Source organism: Amphibalanus amphitrite, unplaced genomic scaffold (genome assembly GCF_019059575.1).
Source record: "Amphibalanus amphitrite isolate SeventyFive unplaced genomic scaffold, NRLGWU_Aamphi_draft 000235F_arrow, whole genome shotgun sequence".
Taxonomy (NCBI): Eukaryota; Metazoa; Arthropoda; class Thecostraca; order Balanomorpha; family Balanidae; genus Amphibalanus; species Amphibalanus amphitrite.
This window is the reverse complement of record NW_024881730.1, coordinates 575270-594894: the sequence shown is the minus strand read 5'-3', so window position 1 is coordinate 594894 and position 19625 is coordinate 575270. Positions and strand designations below refer to the sequence as shown.

Here is a 19625-nt window from a genome sequence, read left to right as displayed (position 1 = left end):
CGGCATCTTCAAGCAAAACTCAGCTTTAAGTAAAATACATGTATTCAATTCATTGACATAGATTTGCAAGGATGATCACAGCTGGTTTGGATGGCAGTCTATGGCGTCCTTCCCTCCCTCGCTCTCTCCCCTCACCCCAAACTCTGCCTGGCGGCGGGCGGAGTCGGCAGCTCTCCCGCTCGATGACATCAGGGGGCGGTCGCAGTGACCCAGTTGGTTTCCAATCACCTCAGGGCCGCGCGTGTGGCGTGGAGCACGGCATGGGCCGGTGACGGGTCTCGTGAGCCACCTAAGGGGACGGGGCGCTGGCCTGTTATCGCTGGAGCACGCAACGCCCGCTCCGTTTGAGGGCAGGGCTGGGACGGCGGGCCCGCCGATTGGCTCAGCGTCACGAGCTGGGACCGTCGATGGAAGCGGCCAGCTGGTCCAGCAGGGCGCGCGTCTCGTGGCCGGCCGCCGCCGAGCCGGCTCGCCGCTGGTGCGCGGAGCCACTCAGCTCGCGCAGCAGGCTGGGCAGCAGGCCGTGGAAGGTGCGCAGCGCCGCCACCGAGCGCTGCGCCTCCCGCAGAGGGGCCTCCAGCGGCGAACACTGCCGGCGGACAGGGGGCGGGAAGTCATAGTGATGCAGCAGTGATAGAGCGGACCGATTGGGCCAGGAGTTGAACCGGAGACCCGCTGCCACACATGCTGGTGGGAGGGGAAGGGCGTTGCTCCACTGGCGTTCCAATGGAACAGCTCCATAGAGAGAAAGTAAAAAAAGGCCAACAAAACTAATTGGGAATCCGTCCTGCACTCTGCTGGCTGCTCAGAAAGCTTGCTTTGAAGGAGTACTGCATGCAACATAGCACGCAATGAGACATGGCCGTTCGTTGTGACGTACCGGGCCGGCGGTGCGCCGCGGGCTGTAGAGCAGCGCCTCCCGCTCCATGACGCCCTGGAGACGAGGGTCGGCCAGCCGGCTGCGGACCTGCTCCACGGTCGGCCTGGTGTCACCGTCTGCCAACAGAGCGGTTCAATGGCCACCGACGAACGGCTGTAGGGGATTGTGAGCAGTGGAGACATGCACAGCGGAGGCTGTACGAACTCCGGCTATGAGGGCGTGCGGCGTGAACTGTGGGGCGCGCCCGGGACTATGGCTGGGGCTGAGGCTTTTTGGACTAGAGGGGATGTGGAAAGTCACCAGACAGTGGTGGGAATGTGGAATGATAATGATGGGCATGGGATCTTGGATTACGCAGAGCAAGTTGAGCAGAACAGTCCTCAGCTGGGTTTCCTCCAAATTTGAGTGCTAGGCTGGAAGTGTAGAGCAAATTGAAGAGGCTAAGCAGTATGCACCATTATTTGAAAAAGCACTTGGACACGAGGTCTGAATCAGCAACGGTTTGAGTGGCCAGGGCTGTCAGGCCGGTGGTTGCCCCTGCTCACTTTTGGTTTTGACGTCGCTGAACCAGAGCCGCTCGGCGATCTCGACCAGCCGGCTCTCTGGCAGGCAGCAGAAGGCGAGTCGGCCGAGCGGTCCGAACTGAGCGGCGGCCGCGGCCGCCTCCTCGCCGCTGACGGCCGTGTCGTTGATCCGCCTCAGGCCGCGGTGGTGCAGTCGGTAGACGGCGTACGGCCGCCACAGGCGCTGCTGCGTCACCGGGTTCCCGGCCGGCTCCACCGTCAGCTGACGCAGCTCACCCAGCCGGCTGACGGCGTTCAGCTGCGACAGCGTGCTGAGACGCACCGCGCCCAGCCGCAGCGCGGCCGCCTGCGGGAACCGGTCCCGCAGCGTGACCAGCAGCGGCGCCAGCTGGTCAAACTCGAGCCGGCTGAAGGCCAGACAGCGCACCTGACCGGCGTCCCGCGGCTCCCAGGTGGCTAGCAGCCTGAAAACGGAGGCAAACCACTGATGTTATTTGAGACTAGACAGTGGACACTACCCTAGGCATAACTCCTGTCTGAACCCCGTCAAAAGTTTCCAACCATAGGTGAATTAGAGACCGAGAAACTCCCAACTCTTGTTGCCAACTATAATATGCCCAATTTGTCAAATTTCGTGTATGTCTCACCTGAGTGCCCGGTCTCCGGAGACGATCAGACAGCCGTCTTTGATCTCCAGCTCTGTCTCGCCGGTGCGCAGCGTGTCGGCCGAGTCGAGCGGCGCCGGCCGGCCGCAGCGGCAGCCTGGCGCCGCTGCCGCCTCCTCGCTCAGCGAGCTGACGGAGCTGGCGCTGGCGCTCACGGACCGCTCACAGGCCGGCACCAGGTCCGGCAGCCGGGCCGGCCGGACGGCGCGGCTGGAGGGGCGGCGGGCGCGCGCCGGGCGCCGGACCGCCGCCGGCCGCTCGGTGCTCGGACGGACCGCGGACAGGGAGCGGCCGCGCGCCACAATCGGCGCCGCGCCGCCGGCCGGCCGGTCCAGCGAGCGGGGCCGCGCCGGCCGCCGGCCGCCCCTCAGCGAGCCCTCGGTGCTGCTCCGCTGTAGGCCGGCCGGAGCGACGGCGGTCCGGGCCAGCGACGGCGCCGGCTCGGACGCCCCGGCCGGCCCGACTGCCGGCTCCTCAGGGCCCCGCTCCACCTGTTTGGTTAGAGATGGGACACCCCGGTCATTGCAACGTTCACAACTGCCATTCCCTCGCCGAGTCCTGCTCGTGATGGCTAATGCCGTTGTGCTCGGCGCTTCACCAATTGTTTCCAGATGCAATATTACCTGCACAGTGTGCACAGTGCATCCGCTGCATACTTTCGCAGCTTTACCGCAACACCTGTCTTTGTCCATTTATTGTGCGCCCGAGTTCCGCTGCGCACAGCTACATCTGCTTTCGCTAGATGACTCCAAGAGAAGGCGCCGGAAATTAGGCTGCAACGCAAGGCACAGGGCTGCCGCTGCGGCCGCTACATGGCACTAATGAAGCGCCTGAGGTTAGACTGTACCGCAAAACACCAAATCGCAGCTATGTAGGTGGCACTAGTAATAGACGCCTGAAGTTAGACTGTACCGCAAAACACCGAGTTGCAGCCACGGTCGCTAGATGGCGTTAGTAATAGGCGCCTGAAGCTCTAGACTGTACCGCAAGACATCGAGTTACAGTTACGGTCGCTAGATGGCACGAGTAGTATGCGCCTGGTGGCTAGACTGTGCCGCACGGCAGCGGGCCGCTAAATGGCAACGGTAGGAAGAGCCACAGGTTTTTGGCATCGCTCATCTTGAAATTGCAATGATCAGAATGGGAATGGAAAGTCAGCAGACATGCGGAGCTCTTATGTTGGCAGCCTGGTATCAGAGCAGGGAGGCACCACTTGGCGTAGGTACCGTATCCCACCACTCACGTGCATCCCGTCGAGCAGTTTGAGCCGCTTCAGTCGGTAGAGGAGCGGGTGGTAGCCGGGGTGGGCGGCTACTGGTGCGCTGTTCAGCGAGAGCTCCTCCAGCTGGTGGCAGTTCACCAGACACTCGACGTCCTCCGGCCTGACGAAGAGCACATCAGAAAAGAAGCAAATGGTGCACCAGTCAAGTGACAAACAGTGCGACAGACAGGTGACCAACTATACGTTCATTGTCATTGTCGGTTTGCATCATGTGTCAGGTGACTGCCATTTTCCCATGCCCCGGGTCGGTCTGTCTGTGTGTCCTTGTCTTTATCCGGTGCCCGGGGTCTTTCTGTGTCTTGTATTTTTGTATCACGTGCCTGCTGTCCGGTTCTTTCACCGACCTGCGTATGTCGTTGTGCGCCAGGTTGAGTTTGACAAGTCGCGGCAGCTGCTCGAGGCCGACCAGCCGGCGCAGTGAGTTGCCGCGCAGGTTCAGCTGCTGCAGGCTGCCCAGAGAGGCCAGGCCGCCCACCGTGCGCACGCAGTTGTTGGCCAGGTTCAGCACGCGCAGCCGACTGAGCGTCTCCAGGCCGGTGGTGCGCGTGATGTAGTTACTGTGAAGGTCCAGAATCTCCAGGTGCACCAGCTGCTCCAGACCCTCGATCTTGCGCAGCCTGCCGGCCACAGAAGAGACGTTTAGGGGCTGCAAAATAGGAGTAATTTGCAGTCCCTCAACTCCTAGTTCAAATTTGGCAAACAAATTGGCCAAAATCAAAGCAAAATGTCGTTTCATTGTCATTGTTTGTTCTCAGACTTCAGTTACGAGTGTCGGCTCGCCCAATGCTGTGTGTTAGGGTATCGCCCGGTGCAGTGTGCTGGCACCGAGCGATGCTGTGTGTTGGTGCTCCCCCTCCCCTCTCCCTGGTGCGCCCGTAACTCACCTATTTCTGGCGACGACGAGGACGCGCAGCGTCTCGAGGTGCCGGAGGCCGCCGAGTCTCTCCAGCTGGTTATCGTAGAGGTCGAGCAGCACCAGTGCCGGCAGGTAGAGACCGTCCGGCAGCCGGCTGATGAAGTTGCTCTGCAGCGTGAGCAGGTTGACCGCCTTGTCCACCGACTCCGGCCAGGCGAATAGGCCCTGGCTGAGCAGCGCAGAGGGAAATGGACGGCCGAGGAGCGGGGAAGTACGGTCAGTAAGCCTGTTACAGGTGAGATCATTGATTGACATCGCATCTCGGACATGAATATCGTCATCGACTTTTGTTGAGTGAGTGATTAGTGAGCGTGCTTTCTCTCTTCTCCCTCCCTCTCTCTCTCTCTCTCTCTCTCTCTCTCTCTCTCTCTCTCTCTCTCTCTCTCTCTCTCTCTCTCTCTCTCTCTCTCTCTCTCTCTCTCTCTCTCTCTCTCTCTCTCTCTCCCTCTCTCGAGTCTCTCCCCGTCCCTCCCCTCAGGTTCCCTCAGCTGCTATGGCAGACGTACCCATCGAAGGAGATTTTGATCCGTTTCTGTTTCTCGGCAGCGGCAGCAGCAGAGTCCGGCTGGTCAGCGGGTCCCCGCTGGCCGGCGGCGTCTGACGAGGAGCCTGTCTCGCTGGAGTCCACGGCTCCCACCAGAGCGATGGGCCGGCCGCGGGCGCCGCCGCCCCGCCTGCCCGGCCACGCAGTGCACCAGTGCCCGGGTTAACACGAAAGTGAACACTGCTACCATGCATATGCCATACATGCATGTGCCTGTGCGACGTGGTAGATATGTGACTCTGTGTGACGGTACAATGTGTTCTTTAGTGGTTCGAAAAGAACGTTTCTATGTGCGGACCTAAATCCGATACTCAAAAGGGTTCTGGGCAGCGCTGACCTGTCGTAAGACAGATGTGTATGATGAAGATAGCTCGTCGCCCGTCAATTTTGGCCCCACTTACATGACTCAGCTGACCCGTCCACACTTGTCACAACGGCTGACCTTCCGACACTCTTGTGTCACGACATACCTGGCACACTGGTCACTGACTGACCTGTCATTTGTCACCCGTCCACACTCGCCCCTGTCACACTGACTGACTTGTCAGTTGTCCAGTGTCCACACACGCTCCCGTCACGCCGACTGACCCGTCAACACACGCTCTTGTCACGCCGACTGACCCGTCCACACACGCTCCTGTCCCACTGACTGACCCGTCCACACTCGCTCCTGTCATGCTGACTGACCTGGGTGCTGTCCAGTGTCCACACACGCTACTGTCACGCTGACTAGTGACTGACCTGTCATTTGTCACCCGTCCACACACGCTCCTGTCCCACCGACTGACATGGGTGCCGTTCACACACGCTACTGTCACGCTGACTGATCTGTCAGTTGTCACCCGTCCACACACGCTCCTGACACGCTGACTGACCCGTCAACACACGCTCTTGTCACGCCGACTGACCCGTCCACACTCGCTCCTGTCATGCTGACTGACCTGGGTGCTGTCCACACACGCTCCTGTCACGCTGACTGACCTGTCAGTTGTCACCCGTCCACACACGCTCTTGTCACGCCGACTGACCCGTCCACAGTCGCTCCTGCCATGCTGACTGACCCGTCCACACACACTCCTGTCCCACTGACTGACCTGGGTGCCGTCCGCCGCATTCCTGTCCCGGCCGTCACCATGGCCCGTCTGACTGGGCCGGCCGGCGGCGCTGGGCCACTTCCGGACAGCGCGGCACATCGATTTAACAGGCCCGCCGGCGGCCGGCCGTGCCGGCTCTCGTACAGTACAGTCGGAGCCGGCAGAGGTCGGCCGACCACAGTTTGGTCGATTAACGCCGGCCTCCGCCGTCAGACCGCGATTACTACAGACCAAACGACTCGTAACCCTACCGATTACATACCAGACCAGACCAGACGACCCGTAAGTCGTAACCCTACCGATCCGAGACCAACCAGAATCCATATATCCGAGACCAAACGACTCGTAACTACTCCGGACCAAACGAGTCGTAACCCCACCAGTCCCAGACCAAACGACTCGCACTCCTACCGCTCCCATCCCAGACCAACCGACTCGTAACCCTTTCTATCCCAGACTATAAGAAACCCGCCACCGGCATCAGGGTTACCTCACCAGTCCCAGACCCCGGCTACCCAGAGTTCTAATCCTACGGGCCTCACACTAGATCTGACGGTCAGTAGCCGTACCCCCGCCGGCCGCTAGTCCCAGAGAAGGTGATCGTTACCGTCGCCGATCCCAGACTTGGTCCGACTATCCCTTCGTTCCCAGACCAGACCAAAACTAGACCAGGGTACAAATCTCAGACGGACTAGACGAATGGGAACCTCACTGGCCCCAGAGCAGGCCGGGTGATCCCTACATTCAGTGATCCACGCCATCTGTGTCAGTCCCATGTCAAATGTCCCAAGGCCGGACAACCTATCCCAGTGTGGTTGTCCCAACCGCACCTGTTCTCCACGGCAGAGCAATCGTATCTTCACACAGTTTCCAGACCAGCCAAACCTTCACATCGGTCGCAGACCAAACGAGAAAACCGCCGACCCTACCGGCCGCAGCTCAACGTCCTGTGTCACCAGCGGCGTCAGACCAGACCGACGACTGACCCGGGCCGGGCAGACTATCGGTGTCTTTGTCCCACCGCAACACTAGATAAAAGGTGTTTGTAAATGCTGATAAGCGAGACTGAATGTTGATTATCGCGTAATGCGTGATACCGTGACCGTGACAAATACAGGAAACGGAACGATAATCTTATGACCCACAGTTTTGTTCTGGATTCGTTTCTACGTAACACCGAACAAACGCGCTCTAGTTATCGGAAAACGGCCTTCGAAAACATGTATGTATTGCTGGGATAATAAAGGCTCACAAACGCGCAGACCTCAGACCGCTGCGGCTTTTGCACAACACTAGGAATGCCATAAGTACAGTAGGAACTCACGGTTTCAATACGACGGGCATTTTTCAGGTCGGTGCACATCGCACAGCTCCGCGGGCGGACAGCCGGTGACGCTGAGCGCCCGCGCGTAACATTAGCCCCCGCGGCAGGGCGGGCCTATCGCCGCCGCCCCTCCCTGGCGGCACCTCTCGTCCCACACACAGCCGCCGCTCGGGGCGCGGCAGTCACAGCCGGGTGGTTAACCCATCACAGCGGTAAGCTCTCGAATAGCCCCGCTCCGTTCTCGGTTCCGGCTTCTTTGCACTTGGTTACAGGTACGCTAGACGATTCGGTAGACTGTTACACTAGATGATTCAGTAGACAGGTACACTATATACACAGCCTGCGGCGGGTCAGAAGGCACGTTCCGCTGTGTGCCCGATGTCAGGCTGGCGTCCGACCGCATTTTTAGCGCTGCACACCGCCGCAACATGGCATAGACCAGTCGCTCCACCATCGGGCGACGTCAGTTACGCATGGAAACATGGATCACAATGGCCAGTAAACACTCCAAACACAGGCACTTCGGCTGAGTCATAAGCCGTGAGTATCGTCCTGGCAATCCGCCGATGTTTACGGGGAGAGTGGTGAGAGGCTGCGCTGGATGTGGATACAGAGGCAAATGCCAACTGAGCAGCGCAATCACTCTGCAATGCAACTGCATTTCAAATACATATGATAGATGAACTGGCTTGTGCATTGTCTTACAGTACACATACTCGTACACTCCTAGTTTGGTACATTACACTTAACCTGAGAAAAAAATACCGAACGTACTGCAATTCATGCTGCAACAGAAGTAAGCAATTCTTTACCAAGCTCGCATTCCTTTGTTTTAAGGCCACTTTCCCTGTCATTTTCGCAAGACTAGTACGAATGTCGTCCTCATTAGCACAGGCACTGGAGCTGCCGAGTATATGAACACAAAGTAGCGGACTCGATATCAAAAGTCCTCGTCGAGACACTCGCCGTACACGCGGTCCTGGCCGACGAGAAACTCCTCGAATTCCTGCACCTCGCGGCGCTGCGGCTCCGTCAGCCACGAGGCGTTCTCCGCGTCCGTGTTGTTCAGGCCCGTGTAGAACCGGAAGAACGTCTCCGTCTCGGCCTTAGCGGCGTTGAGCCGGTGGGCGGCGCGGCGCGTGCGCGGCCCGAACTCGAGCTGCAGCTCGCGCCGCTGCCGCTCGTGCAGCATGTCCATCTCCCACTGGCGCTGTGACGGCGTCAGCTGCATGTTGAAGGCCAGCTGCCGGCAGAACCGGAGCGCCTCCTGCTCCATGCGCCGGCGCGCCACCTGCAGGGAGGGCACCACGCGGCCGGCCGTGCGCAGCGTGCGGCCCTGCTCCAGCAGCCAGTCGGCTACGAATGCACAGCCGGCCGCCAGCCGCTGCCGCTTCCCGGCCGGCCGACTGTCGATGCTGGTCGAGGAGAGGGTGCGCTTCAGGCCGCGGCCACGGTGCGCCTGGCTCGGGTCCCGGGACCGGCCGCCCGCCAGACCCATGCGCAGCAAGTTGGCTCGCACCAGCAGGCGCCGGTAGCCGTGGTACGTCAGGCACCGGTGCGGGTCGGGGATCTCGGTGTTGCGCCAGCGCTGCCGGACGAACTTGTACCGGTCGCTGTCCGTGCAGAGTCGGCGCATCACCTCCCACTCGGCGGCGCCGTTGTCGGCATTTTCGGCCGGGTCGTCGCTGACAAACTCGCGGAACTCGTAGGCGGGCCGCTCGGCCGGCGGGGGCGGCTCCACGTCCTCGGGGATGAGCACCACCTCGCCGAGGCCGCTGCAGTTGAGCACCTCCAGCTCTGCAGGAATGCCCTCCCCGTCATCATCCAGCACCACGAGCTCGTCCTGCTCCTCGGAGCCGTGGGAGCTCGTGGACGGCGCGCCGTTCTCGGGACCGGACGCGGCCGCCGCCGCCTCCTGCGGCTCTCGGAGCCAGACTGCCGGTGTGCCGGCGCGCGACCCGTGGTCGAGTCGACCGCTGGGTGGCCCGGCCGGGTGTCCCAGACGGCTCGCCATGGTCGCATTCGGACGGTCGCTGGCAGGAGCGGCGGCCGCCGGCGGTCTCATAGAGGTGACTGAAGTCGCAGAGTACCCCATTGACGTGGCTGACGCCCCAGAGTAACCCACTGACGTGGCTGACGCCGCGGGGTACGGCGCTGACGTCCCTGAGTACCCTACTGACGTGGCTGACGCCCCAGAGTAACCCACTGACGTGGCTGACGCCGCGGGGTACGGCGCTGACGTCCCTGAGTACCCCACTGACGTGGCTGTCGATGAAGGATACCGTGTGCTCGACACACACGCCTCGGCCCCGGTCACTGGCCACGGGTCTGGGGGCGGGTCTTGCCACGGCTCCCAAACGGGCACTGTCGTGTCGCTGCAGCCCTCTCCGACCGGTCGCCGCAGCGGCAACTCATGCAGCAATACCGGTGGCGGCAGCGGCAGCATCAGAGGCGGCGGCGGCGGCGGAAGTGGCATTTCCGGTGGTGGAGGCGGCGGCGGAACTGGCTCTTCCGGTGGCGGCGGAGGAGGCAAGTCCGGCAGCTCAGGCGGAGGCGGCGGCAGCTCCGGTAACGACGGCGGCAGCTCCGGTAGGGGTGGGGGAGGCGGCGGCGGAGGCAGCAGAGGCTGACTGTCGGTCTCCGGCCCGTCAGAGGTCGCCGCCGGAGCCGGACTCGGCTGGCGCGGACGTTGATCGGCCGCCGCCGAATCCTCAGAGCTGGCGCCGCCGCCGCTGTCCGGTACAGTGATGGTGAAGTTTTCAAACGCCGGTCGTTCCGGCTCCGCGGGCTTGTCCGCCAGACGGCGTTTGGGGATTTTGAAGTCGCCGCGCAGTGTGCGCGCCGTCAGCCGTTTGAGGATGGACATCATGTCGGTGGACTTGTCGGCCTCGTCGGCGCTGGGGGTTCCGGTGGTGGAAGCGTCGCTCAGCTCGTCGTCACAGAGCTCGGACAGCTCCCTGGAGCTGCCGCCGCGTCCTCCCGCCAGCTTCACCTGCCGACCGTCCCTGCCCGACCGCGACATTGAGATCCTCAGATTCCGTACACCATCCTTCTTGTCCAGCGGTCTGATCTTCAGATGATCCGTCAGTTTGGAAGATTTTGATGACTTCGAGAGGAGTTTTGGCGACGTTGCTTTGGTCCGCTTGGAGGCCGCAGAGGCCTCAGGGGACGGAGCCTCGATCCGTTTTCTAGTGGCTTTGTTCGATCGTGAATCTGCGCTCTGGTCAGCCGCTGCAAGCTGCTCACCGAACGAAGGTTTCAGTGCGGTGGATGATGAAGAACGCTCCACTTTGGCAGCAGCAGAGCTCTGCCCCTTGCCCTTGTCACCTTTTTGGGTTGAAGTGACTCCTGGCGGCTTCATTTTGGCGTCGCCATCGCCATTGTGGACAGAGATGTTCTGTTCCGTCTCGAACTTCTTAGTCGATATTATTTTTCCATCTGACGTTTTTCTCGTATCTCTAATAATCTTTTTCTCTTTTGTCGTCTTTGTCTTTCCTTCCAACGCGTCAGTCTCGTCGTCAGGTGTCACCTTAATTTCGGCCAACAGTTTTTCACCTTTCAGCAATAGTTCATCTTTCAACGCCTTTGCTTTTCCTTCAGGTGTCTTGACTGTTGGCTCGGAATCATTTGTCTTGTTTTCCGGTACCTTTGTCTTGCTCTCGGATGTACCTGCTTTCTCACCAGGAGGCTCCCCTCCATCTGCCGCGACACCGGGCTCCGAGTGGGTCAACTTCGACGTCATCAGCGACTTTACACGGTCTTTAGCACGACTTATCATCTTGCGTAGCTTTAGGCACCTTTTTACGGATTTACCAACCTTGAGACCATGTTGGCGACACAGCTTTTTGGCCGAGTCTCGTGTGAGCATCTCGACCTTCACCCGGCACGGCGTCACGGCCGCGGACGGTGCCGGGCTGGCCGGCCGCCCCGCCGGACTGGCCGACCGCCCCGCCGGACCGGCCGGCCGCCCCGCCGGACTGGCCGACCGCCCCGCCGGACTGGCCGACCGCCCCGCCGGGCTGGCCGGCCGCCCCGCCGGACTGGCCGGCCGCCCCGCCGAGCCCGCCGGCAGCTCCTGGGACGGAGAGCGACGCTCCTTCTGCGTGCGCTTACGCAGGAACAACCGCTCGGCGATGGTCGGCACCACGGGCGCCTCCTGGTCGCCACTGATCACCCTCTCGACAAGAGGCGTGGCGGCCGCCTTCCTGGGTCGGCCTCTGCGGCAGCCGGGGCTCGACTGGTCAGAGGAGGCCAGAGGAGAGGGCGGAACGCGACTGGCGCCGCCGCGGCCAGCGCCGCCGCGGCCCCGCATACCCTTGTTGCGGCCCCGCATACCCTTGTTGCGGCCCCTGCCCCTGCGGTAGGACGAGGCAGAGTCGGGTACGGCGGCGCCACAGACCGCCGACCCCGCAGACGAGTCATTGCCTGACTGGGAGCTCTCCTTCAACAAATCCAACTGGCTAGCGCACGCCATTTGGCTGCTTGAGTCCGAATCCTGACTGCCGAGCAGATACTCAAAGGCATGCTCGTCGATAGAAGACAAAGCCCCGCCTGTCAGAATGGACTCTTGACTGCTGTCGTCTCCATCCATGGTCTTGACGGCGGGCTTCTTGCCGACTGAGGAAGTCGGCTCAGTGGTTCTGCAGTCACCATCGGAGGCGATATCAGTGATTTCTCCCTCCTCAATCGGAGATTGGTCACCGACCCCCAGGCTTAGGGGGTTAAAGGTGACCTCCTGAGGTAACGGATCACAGATATGAATGCTGGCCACTCCATCTTCCGATTGTGAGATCTGGCCATCATGCCACTCGCCTGCGGTAGAAGTGGCCGGTTGAGATCGGGTTTCCTGTCCTGAGTCAGCCACATTCGCAGCGGCTTCTTTGGTCTCTGGGTCGCCTTTCAGCTGTAGATGGTTGCCCGGTGTGCGGAGCTCCGGCAGGCTCAGTCGGTCGATCGAGGAGCCGGGACTCAGGTCGAGGACCTCTCCGTCGCTGTCGCCGGCCCAGCCCACGGCGCGCCGCGTGCCTGGCTCCGGCGTCAGCTCGCCCGGCCGTCGTCCCTCGGCGTCCGGCGGCGCCATGGCGCCCACCGCCAGCGACAGGCCCGGCTCCGGCTTCGGAGTCCGCAGCGGCTCGCGCGGACTGCGCACGTACAGCACCTCTATGTCATCATCGTCGTCGTCCGTCGTCCGGTCGCAGCGCTCCACGGCGATCAGACGGTAATGTCGTCCCCAGTACGGCTCGCCCTGAGTGTCGGCTTCAGCCACAGCCGCCGCGCCGCCGCCGCTGACAGCTGCAGCACGCCCCGCGGAGGCGGAGGCCACCACCTCACTGGGACCGGCCGGTGCCGCCGGCCAGTCCCCGGTGAGGTCAGCGGCGTCCGGCGCCGCCGCCGTCCCACCCGAGCCATCGCCCGGCTGCCGGGCGGTGTCTCGGGCGGGACTAGAGCTGCTGCCCGGGGGACGGCTCTGGCCTGGCAGCTGTCGCGGCGCCGGCTCACCCGGGTAGGCGGAGTCAGCTGGCGGGACAGCCGGACTCGAGACGTCTGCAACTGGCAGGGCAGACGGACTCGAGACGTCTGCAGCTGACGGAACAGACGGACTCGAGTCGGCGGGAACTGGCGGAGCAGACGGACTCGAGACGTCTGCAGCTGACGGAGCAGACGGACTCGAGTCGGCGGGAACTGGCGGAGCAGACGGACTCGAGTCGGCGGGAACTGGCGGAGCAGACGGACTCGAGTCGGCGGGAACTGGCGGAGCAGACGGACTCGAGTCGGCGGGAACTGGCGGAGCAGACGGACTCGAGTCGGCGGAAACTGGCGGAGCCGGCTCCTCTGCCCAGAAGTCGCAGTCCAGTCCGTCCCGGTAGAAGGCCTCCACGCCGGGCCGCGGCGCCAGGCGGCAGAACGCCAGCTGGAGCCGCCGCAGCTCGCCCACCACGTTCTGGTTGACATCTGCGGTCAGCTCGGCCGCCTTGGACAGCCCGTCTCCGAGAGACGGAGCGGCAGGCGGCCCGCCGTCCGCGCCGTCCATCACCTGCCAACATGAACAGGACATTGGAGTAGAGTGTAACTAAACCATTTCCCTTTCAAAACATCAGCCAGTTCACCCCACAACCTAAAGAACCCCAATGCCTTTTCCTATGTCTTTTTGGGAACTTCAGGTCAGTAATTTGGTTAGTATGGTATGGGGTGATAACAATACATTGATAAAACATTTTTTGGCACACACCACAGAGGTAAAAATTAAATACAATAGACTTCTGAGTTGAAAATATATTTGTTCAGTGTATATATTGGTTGAGGGAAATCAATTTTCGATTTCAAGACAGTTCTTGATCTAATTCTGTCCACTTTTTAGTTTTGCCTTCTCAAATGGCACCATACCTAGCAGTAATCCATGTCTAACACAAAATGGCAGGAACTGCTTTTAATGCTTTTACTTGGGCCCTTCTACATAAAAAGATAAAAAGCATAAGACAAAAAAGGTCCACTTGGCTTGGCAGTGGGCTACCAAGGTCATTTTCAATACTTAAACATGTCTGACAAGTGATACCTCATCATGATTCATGAAAAAATTTCAGTTAAAGAACAATGGAAAGCACTGACAGTGACCTTAATAAATGTGACATTTTTCAGTTATTTCATTTATATTATGCATGGTAAAGGACCCAGTAAACATGCCGATGTCGGCCCGAAGTCGGTTCAACCTCGGCCCGACATCGGCTGGACGTCGGGTACGCCCGCATGTACCGACGTCCAGCCGACGTCGGGGCGTCGGGCCGAGGTCGTCTGCCGAGGTTGACGAGATCGTTTGTCGTTGGACCGACGGGGCCGACGTCGGCATGTTTATTGGGACAGCGCGCCAAAAATATAAGACCGGCGGCGGGATTCGAGCCCCCCAGTCGCCGACGTCGGCATGTTTACTGGGACAACGCGCCAAAATCATCAGCTGGCGATGGGATTCGAACCCCGTGTCATTTGAACGCGAGGTTAGTGCGCTAACCACTACACCCACAGCCAGATAGTGGACTTAGTTTGTTTTGTTGGGTTATGCCCTTTCGGTCTGACAAGACCATTTCAGAGCCGGAAGGATGATCGGATAGAGACATTGGTCTTCTTGGCGAGCACCCTGGGTCCAGTTCATATAGAGTCCCATTGCTGTTACGTGACACTTATTGGAAAGGGCGACCCCACAAATGGATTCATACTAGGGTTACCCGCGTGCTCCGCAACGCGAAGAAGGGTTAGTTTTGACCCGTGGGTATTGGGTTGGTCTGTGTCGATTTGGTTGGTATCCATTTCGTTCGATTGCTTTTTGACGGCCAAGCATTCTGTAATAAAACCAAAAAAGATACATCGCATCGAGGTGCCCGTGTCGTATTATCATGCGTTCTACTTTAGAATGATTCGAAAACTGGCGTGAAGTCTTTTGATGGCCATCGATGAATTTCGCTAAAAATGACAATGTAATGGTTTGGAACATTTACATCTTTAAGAATACTGCTGCTCATCATGCAAAAATGAAGAGTGAATATTGGACAGAATTAAATGCTCTATCCAATGGTACCATATTCAAATGCCAAAGGTATCAGGTTATGCAGCAAAACGCGTGTAATTAATAAAGTGGCACATCATTGACAAACACAATTTTCTCCCAAGATTTGTACCACCTTGAATTGGATCAATCAGCTTTTCACAATTTTTCCATGTGAGGCGGTACATTTTTATTGCTAATAGGCGTTCTTTCGGCTCGCTCCGTCTGACGGTCACCTGAAAATAATATAAATTCCAAAATCCGCCAAAAACCGCAATTATTCAACAAAAGTGCCCTCCCCGGTGCACGTGGCGCGTGCTATCCTCTGTATCGCACACGATTCCATTGCCCATTCAATTATCTACACGATGCTGTTTTCCCCGTGCCGATCGGACCCCTGGTCACCAAGATATTGCACGGGGACCGGACCCGTGTCGGGCAAATTTGGCCGTTTTCGCCCGATTTCGCACGCCGATTTATACATGTAAAGTCTATGACGCGAATTTGCACTTTTTGAGCACGCGCCACGCGCTCCCTATCGACCCGATCGAGCTGAGACCCCTCAAAGGCACGTCGCGCATCCTTGATCTATAAGTTGTGCAAATTTCACCGCGCTAGGTGCAACGGTCTGGCCTGTAGTCCACGCAAAGCACGGCCAAGTCGGGACCTCGGTAACGGACAGACGCACCCACCTCAAATAGTACTATAGATAGCCACCCTTACACACCTGCACCAACGTTTCCCAAAGTGTCCCTTTGATAAGTGGCACTTTGGCAAAGTGACACTTGCCGACTGGCCTTTCTATATGAACTGGGACGGGGGCCCGACCCTGGTGAGTTGCCGGGGCTGAGCCTGACCAAAGGATAGGCCGAGCAGCCCCCAAGCACTCATCGCACCCCGCTACGGGCGAGCTCGGCTTACGGGCAATCCCAAATGGCATGAAGTTTCCCGTCCAGTCCGGATCAGGGGGTTGCGGCGTAGAGGAAGATTTGAGTTTCTTGAGGATATTTTGGATACAGCAGCTCTTTATGAAACGTGAAACATGCATTTTATATTATTTTAACGGTCAAAACAGCGGCCGATGTCGGTCCGACGTCGCCCCGACGTCGGCTGGACCTCAGCAATTGATCTCGGTCCGACGTCGGCCCGACGTCGGCTGGACCTCGGCTGGACGTCGGAACATGCGGGCATACCCGACATCCAGCCGACGTCGTGCCGAGGTTGGACCGACATTGGGCCGACGTCGGCATGCCGATGCCGAGATGCCGACGTCACCCCGACGTCGGCCGACGTCGGGCCGACGTCGGCATGTTTACTGGGGACACAGTTCAAGGAATTCAAATTTAATCATGCAATATATAAACTAGAATACTTAATATTTCAATTCAGAATCTAAATATTCAGTAGACCAGAGGGCTTCCTACACCATACTATTGTGAATAAAGAGTGAGTTTGCTGCCTAAAATTACCGACTTCACTGTCCTTATTGGGAAGCCAGATTGAACTAATTCCTCTTAGATAAGATGCAGGATGAGAAAGTACCTATGTTGTAATGTAAATTGTCTTGTCTACCATTGTTAAGGATTATCACTTAAAATTTAAATGCAATAATCAAGAAATTAGTTTATTGATGAAGGGCAAATTAATACTTGATCAAATTATGAAAAAGGTTATTTGTGCAATATTTAACCAAGGTGAACATCAAGAGACAACAGCCAGCAAGTGAGTTCTTAGAATCAGCTGCTCTTGAATGATTGTGCCCAAAAGCTAAACTTCCAAGAGATTAAAATAGGTAGGTAGTTAGGTAGTTTAAATAGGTAGTTGCCTGGGTAGGTAAGTACAGTCCACAGCAGAAGTAATGTGGGGTTTCAGTCATGGGTATGTTCTGCTTCTGAAGCTTAGGAACGATTAGCCAGACTACAATGAAACTTTGAATGTAGCTTATATGTATCGTCACCCTTGCAGCTGCAACTTTAGCTATTGACATCTTCTTTTCGATCACTCCGCATTAAACAATCGCCAGTCAAAGCCAACCATTGAGATTGGTAAAACCCTACATTACTTTAGCGGTGGGCTGTACCTACCTCACTACATTGCCAGACATCAGTAATTGTCATTAGTAAGAATGTACCTACTGAATTATATTGATTAATGGGTATAAGTTAAACAGGCATCACACTTGTTTTTGCAACCAAGGAGAGGCACTTTAGGTTGGATTGTAGGTTTTAGATGTTGGCTGGTAGGTTTAAGTTTTAGGTGGTACCTAGGTGGCAGGTTTTGTAGGTGGTAGGTAAGGTTAGGTCAGGTCAAGGCTAGATAAACCATCAGGCTCGGTTAGGTTTGGGTTGGTTTGATAAGAAAGCATCTCTGTGTACCTATAGCACCTCTCCTTGGTTGCAAAAAACAAGTTGAAGTGTGACACCTGCTTTAAGACTAACGATTAATGATCAAACACAATCTTGACACATATTAGCATTTCACAGGGATAAATAAGATGGGTCCAATTTAGCTATGAGTCCGCTCCATTTCTTGCTTATTTTGAGTTGTTTTTATTTCTTTGCCAACAGTTAACAAATTGAAATGGTGCAAAGTGCAAACATCAACATACCCACCTAAGCAATTTGAATTACATTCACTTCATTGTTCCATTTATCCACCATCTTGCACATCAGGGCACTAATTGCACATAAGAAAATGCACAAAACTGCAAAACTACCACGAGAAACACGCGCTCGAAATTCAAACCGAATTGGAATCCAAACCAAAATCAAATTGAAATGAAATTCGAATTTTGTTTGTAGTGATCAATAACCCAAATAAGTCGCGATTGCCTCCGCATGGTTTCAGACGATTGGACATTTTCAAAAATTGTGTCAATTTAATTTTGTTTGTTTTATATACCAAATATGGATAGTTTTTCATTTAAAATTTATTATTTATTATAATTATTGGGGTGTTGTGGTACAACTCAAAGAAATCGATGCAATAAAAGTAAGGTTATAAATAATTACGTCATTTGCAGTAAAACGCTTGGTCCAAATTCCTGAGCTCCTCAAAAACTTTAATGTCCGTGAAGCTAGCGTCAGCAACAGCAACGAATACAGCGTCGGATTCAGAATCGCTTCATAAAGTGCCATTAGGTCAATTGCGGGACGGGGAACACGAATATGACATTTATTTTGCCCTAGCTCCCTTCCTTCATCCCTTAATCGTCCCTTAAAGGACGGGGCGCGTCAAAAGTGCCCCAAGGCTTCGTCTGATCGCCAAAATAATGGTCGCAATCGATTCCTCGGGTCAATATCTAACCTCAGTCGAAGGTTCCAGACCTGTGGCTCCTATCCCTCATCCCTTAATCGTCCCTTAAAGGACGGGGCGCGTCAAAAGTGCCCCAAGGCTTCGTCTGATCGCCAAAATAATGGTCGCAATCGATTCCTCGGGTCAATATCTAACCTCAGTCGAAGGTACCAGACCTGTGGCTCCTATCCCTCATCCCTTAATCGTCCCTTAAAGGACGGGGCGCGTCAAAAGTGCCCCAAGGCTTCGTCTGATCGCCAAAATAATGGTCGCAATCGATTCCTCGGGTCAATATCTAACCTCAGTCGAAGGTTCCAGACCTGTGGCTCCTATCCCTCATCCCTTAATCGTCCCTTAAAGGACGGGGCGCGTCAAAAGTGCCCCAAGGCTTCGTGTGATCGCCAAAATAAGGGTCGCAATCGATTCCTCGGGTCAATATCTAACCTCAGTCGAAGGTTCCAGACCTGTGGCTCCTATCCCTCATCCCTTAATCGTCCCTTAAAGGACGGGGCGCGTCAAAAGTGCCCCAAGGCTTCGTCTGATCGCCAAAATAATGGTCGCAATCGATTCCTCGGGTCAATATCCAACCTCAGTCGAAGGTTCCAGACCTGTGGCTCCTATCCCTCATCCCTTAATCGTCCCTTAAAGGACGGGGCGCGTCAAAAGTGCCCCAAGGCTTCGTCTGATCGCCAAAATAATGGTCGCAATCGATTCCTCGGGTCAATATCCAACCTCAGTCGAAGGTTCCAGACCTGTGGCTCCTATCCCTCATCCCTTAATCGTCCCTTAAAGGACGGGGCGCGTCAAAAGTGCCCCAAGGCTTCGTCTGATCGCCTTGGGGCACTTTTTTGGCGATCAGACGAAGCCTTGGGGCACTTTTGACGCGCCCCGTCCTTTAAGGGACGATTAAGGGATGAGGGATAGGAGCCACAGGTCTGGAACCTTCGACTGAGGTTAGATAATGACCCGAGGAATCGATTGCGACCATTATTTTGTCGATCAGACGAAGCCTTGGGGCACTTTTGACGCGCCCCGTCCTTTAAGGGACGATTTAGGGATGAGGGATAGGAGCCACAGGTCTGGAACCTTCGACTGAGGTTAGATATTGACCCGAGGAATCGATTGCGACCATTATTTTGGCGATCAGACGAAGCCTTGGGGCACTTTTGACGCGCCCCGTCCTTTAAGGGACGATTAAGGGATGAGGGATAGGAGCCACAGGTTGGGAACCTTCGACTGAGGTTAGATATTGACCCGAGGAATCGATTGCGACCCTTATTTTGGCGATCAGACGAAGCCTTGGGGCACTTTTGACGCGCCCCGTCCTTTAAGGGACGATTAAGGGATGAGGGATAGGAGCCACAGGTCTGGAACCTTCGACTGAGGTTAGATATTGACCCGAGGAATCGATTGCGACCATTATTTTGGCGATCAGACGAAGCCTTGGGGCACTTTTGACGCGCCCCGTCCTTTAAGGGACGATTAAGGGATGAGGGATATGAGCCACAGGTCTGGAACCTTCGACTGAGGTTAGATATTGACCCGAGGAATCGATTGCGACCCTTATT

General features: G+C 57.0%; 3 protein-coding genes across 3 annotated transcripts; all 3 read right to left on the bottom strand.

Annotated features, from left to right (window-relative positions):
- Window positions 1-388: 388 nt before the first annotated feature.
- Window positions 389-5862, bottom strand: LOC122385944 (leucine-rich repeat-containing protein 49-like). Its single transcript, XM_043374651.1, has 9 exons — window positions 5840-5862; window positions 4774-4941; window positions 4236-4493; window positions 3575-3968; window positions 3313-3444; window positions 2052-2107; window positions 1426-1868; window positions 881-996; window positions 389-589 (listed from the first exon to the last, which is right to left on the bottom strand). The coding sequence occupies exons 1-9, from the start codon at window positions 5860-5862 to the stop codon at window positions 389-391; spliced, it is 1791 nt and encodes a 596-aa protein (XP_043230586.1).
- A 1254-nt stretch (window positions 5863-7116) lies between these two features.
- Window positions 7117-9724, bottom strand: LOC122385953. The gene is made up of 2 exons (XM_043374678.1): window positions 9482-9724; window positions 7117-9430 (listed from the first exon to the last, which is right to left on the bottom strand). The coding sequence occupies exons 1-2, from the start codon at window positions 9703-9705 to the stop codon at window positions 8170-8172; spliced, it is 1485 nt and encodes a 494-aa protein (XP_043230613.1). The 5' UTR covers window positions 9706-9724; the 3' UTR covers window positions 7117-8169.
- Window positions 9725-9772: 48 nt separating this feature from the next.
- LOC122385943 (nucleolar protein dao-5-like) lies at window positions 9773-17551 on the bottom strand. Its single transcript, XM_043374650.1, has 4 exons — window positions 17376-17551; window positions 11271-13263; window positions 9861-10928; window positions 9773-9792 (listed from the first exon to the last, which is right to left on the bottom strand). Exons 2-4 carry the CDS (start codon window positions 13258-13260, stop codon window positions 9773-9775), a joined length of 3078 nt encoding a protein of 1025 aa, XP_043230585.1. The 5' UTR covers window positions 13261-13263; window positions 17376-17551.
- Between the last annotated feature and the right edge of the window lie 2074 nt (window positions 17552-19625).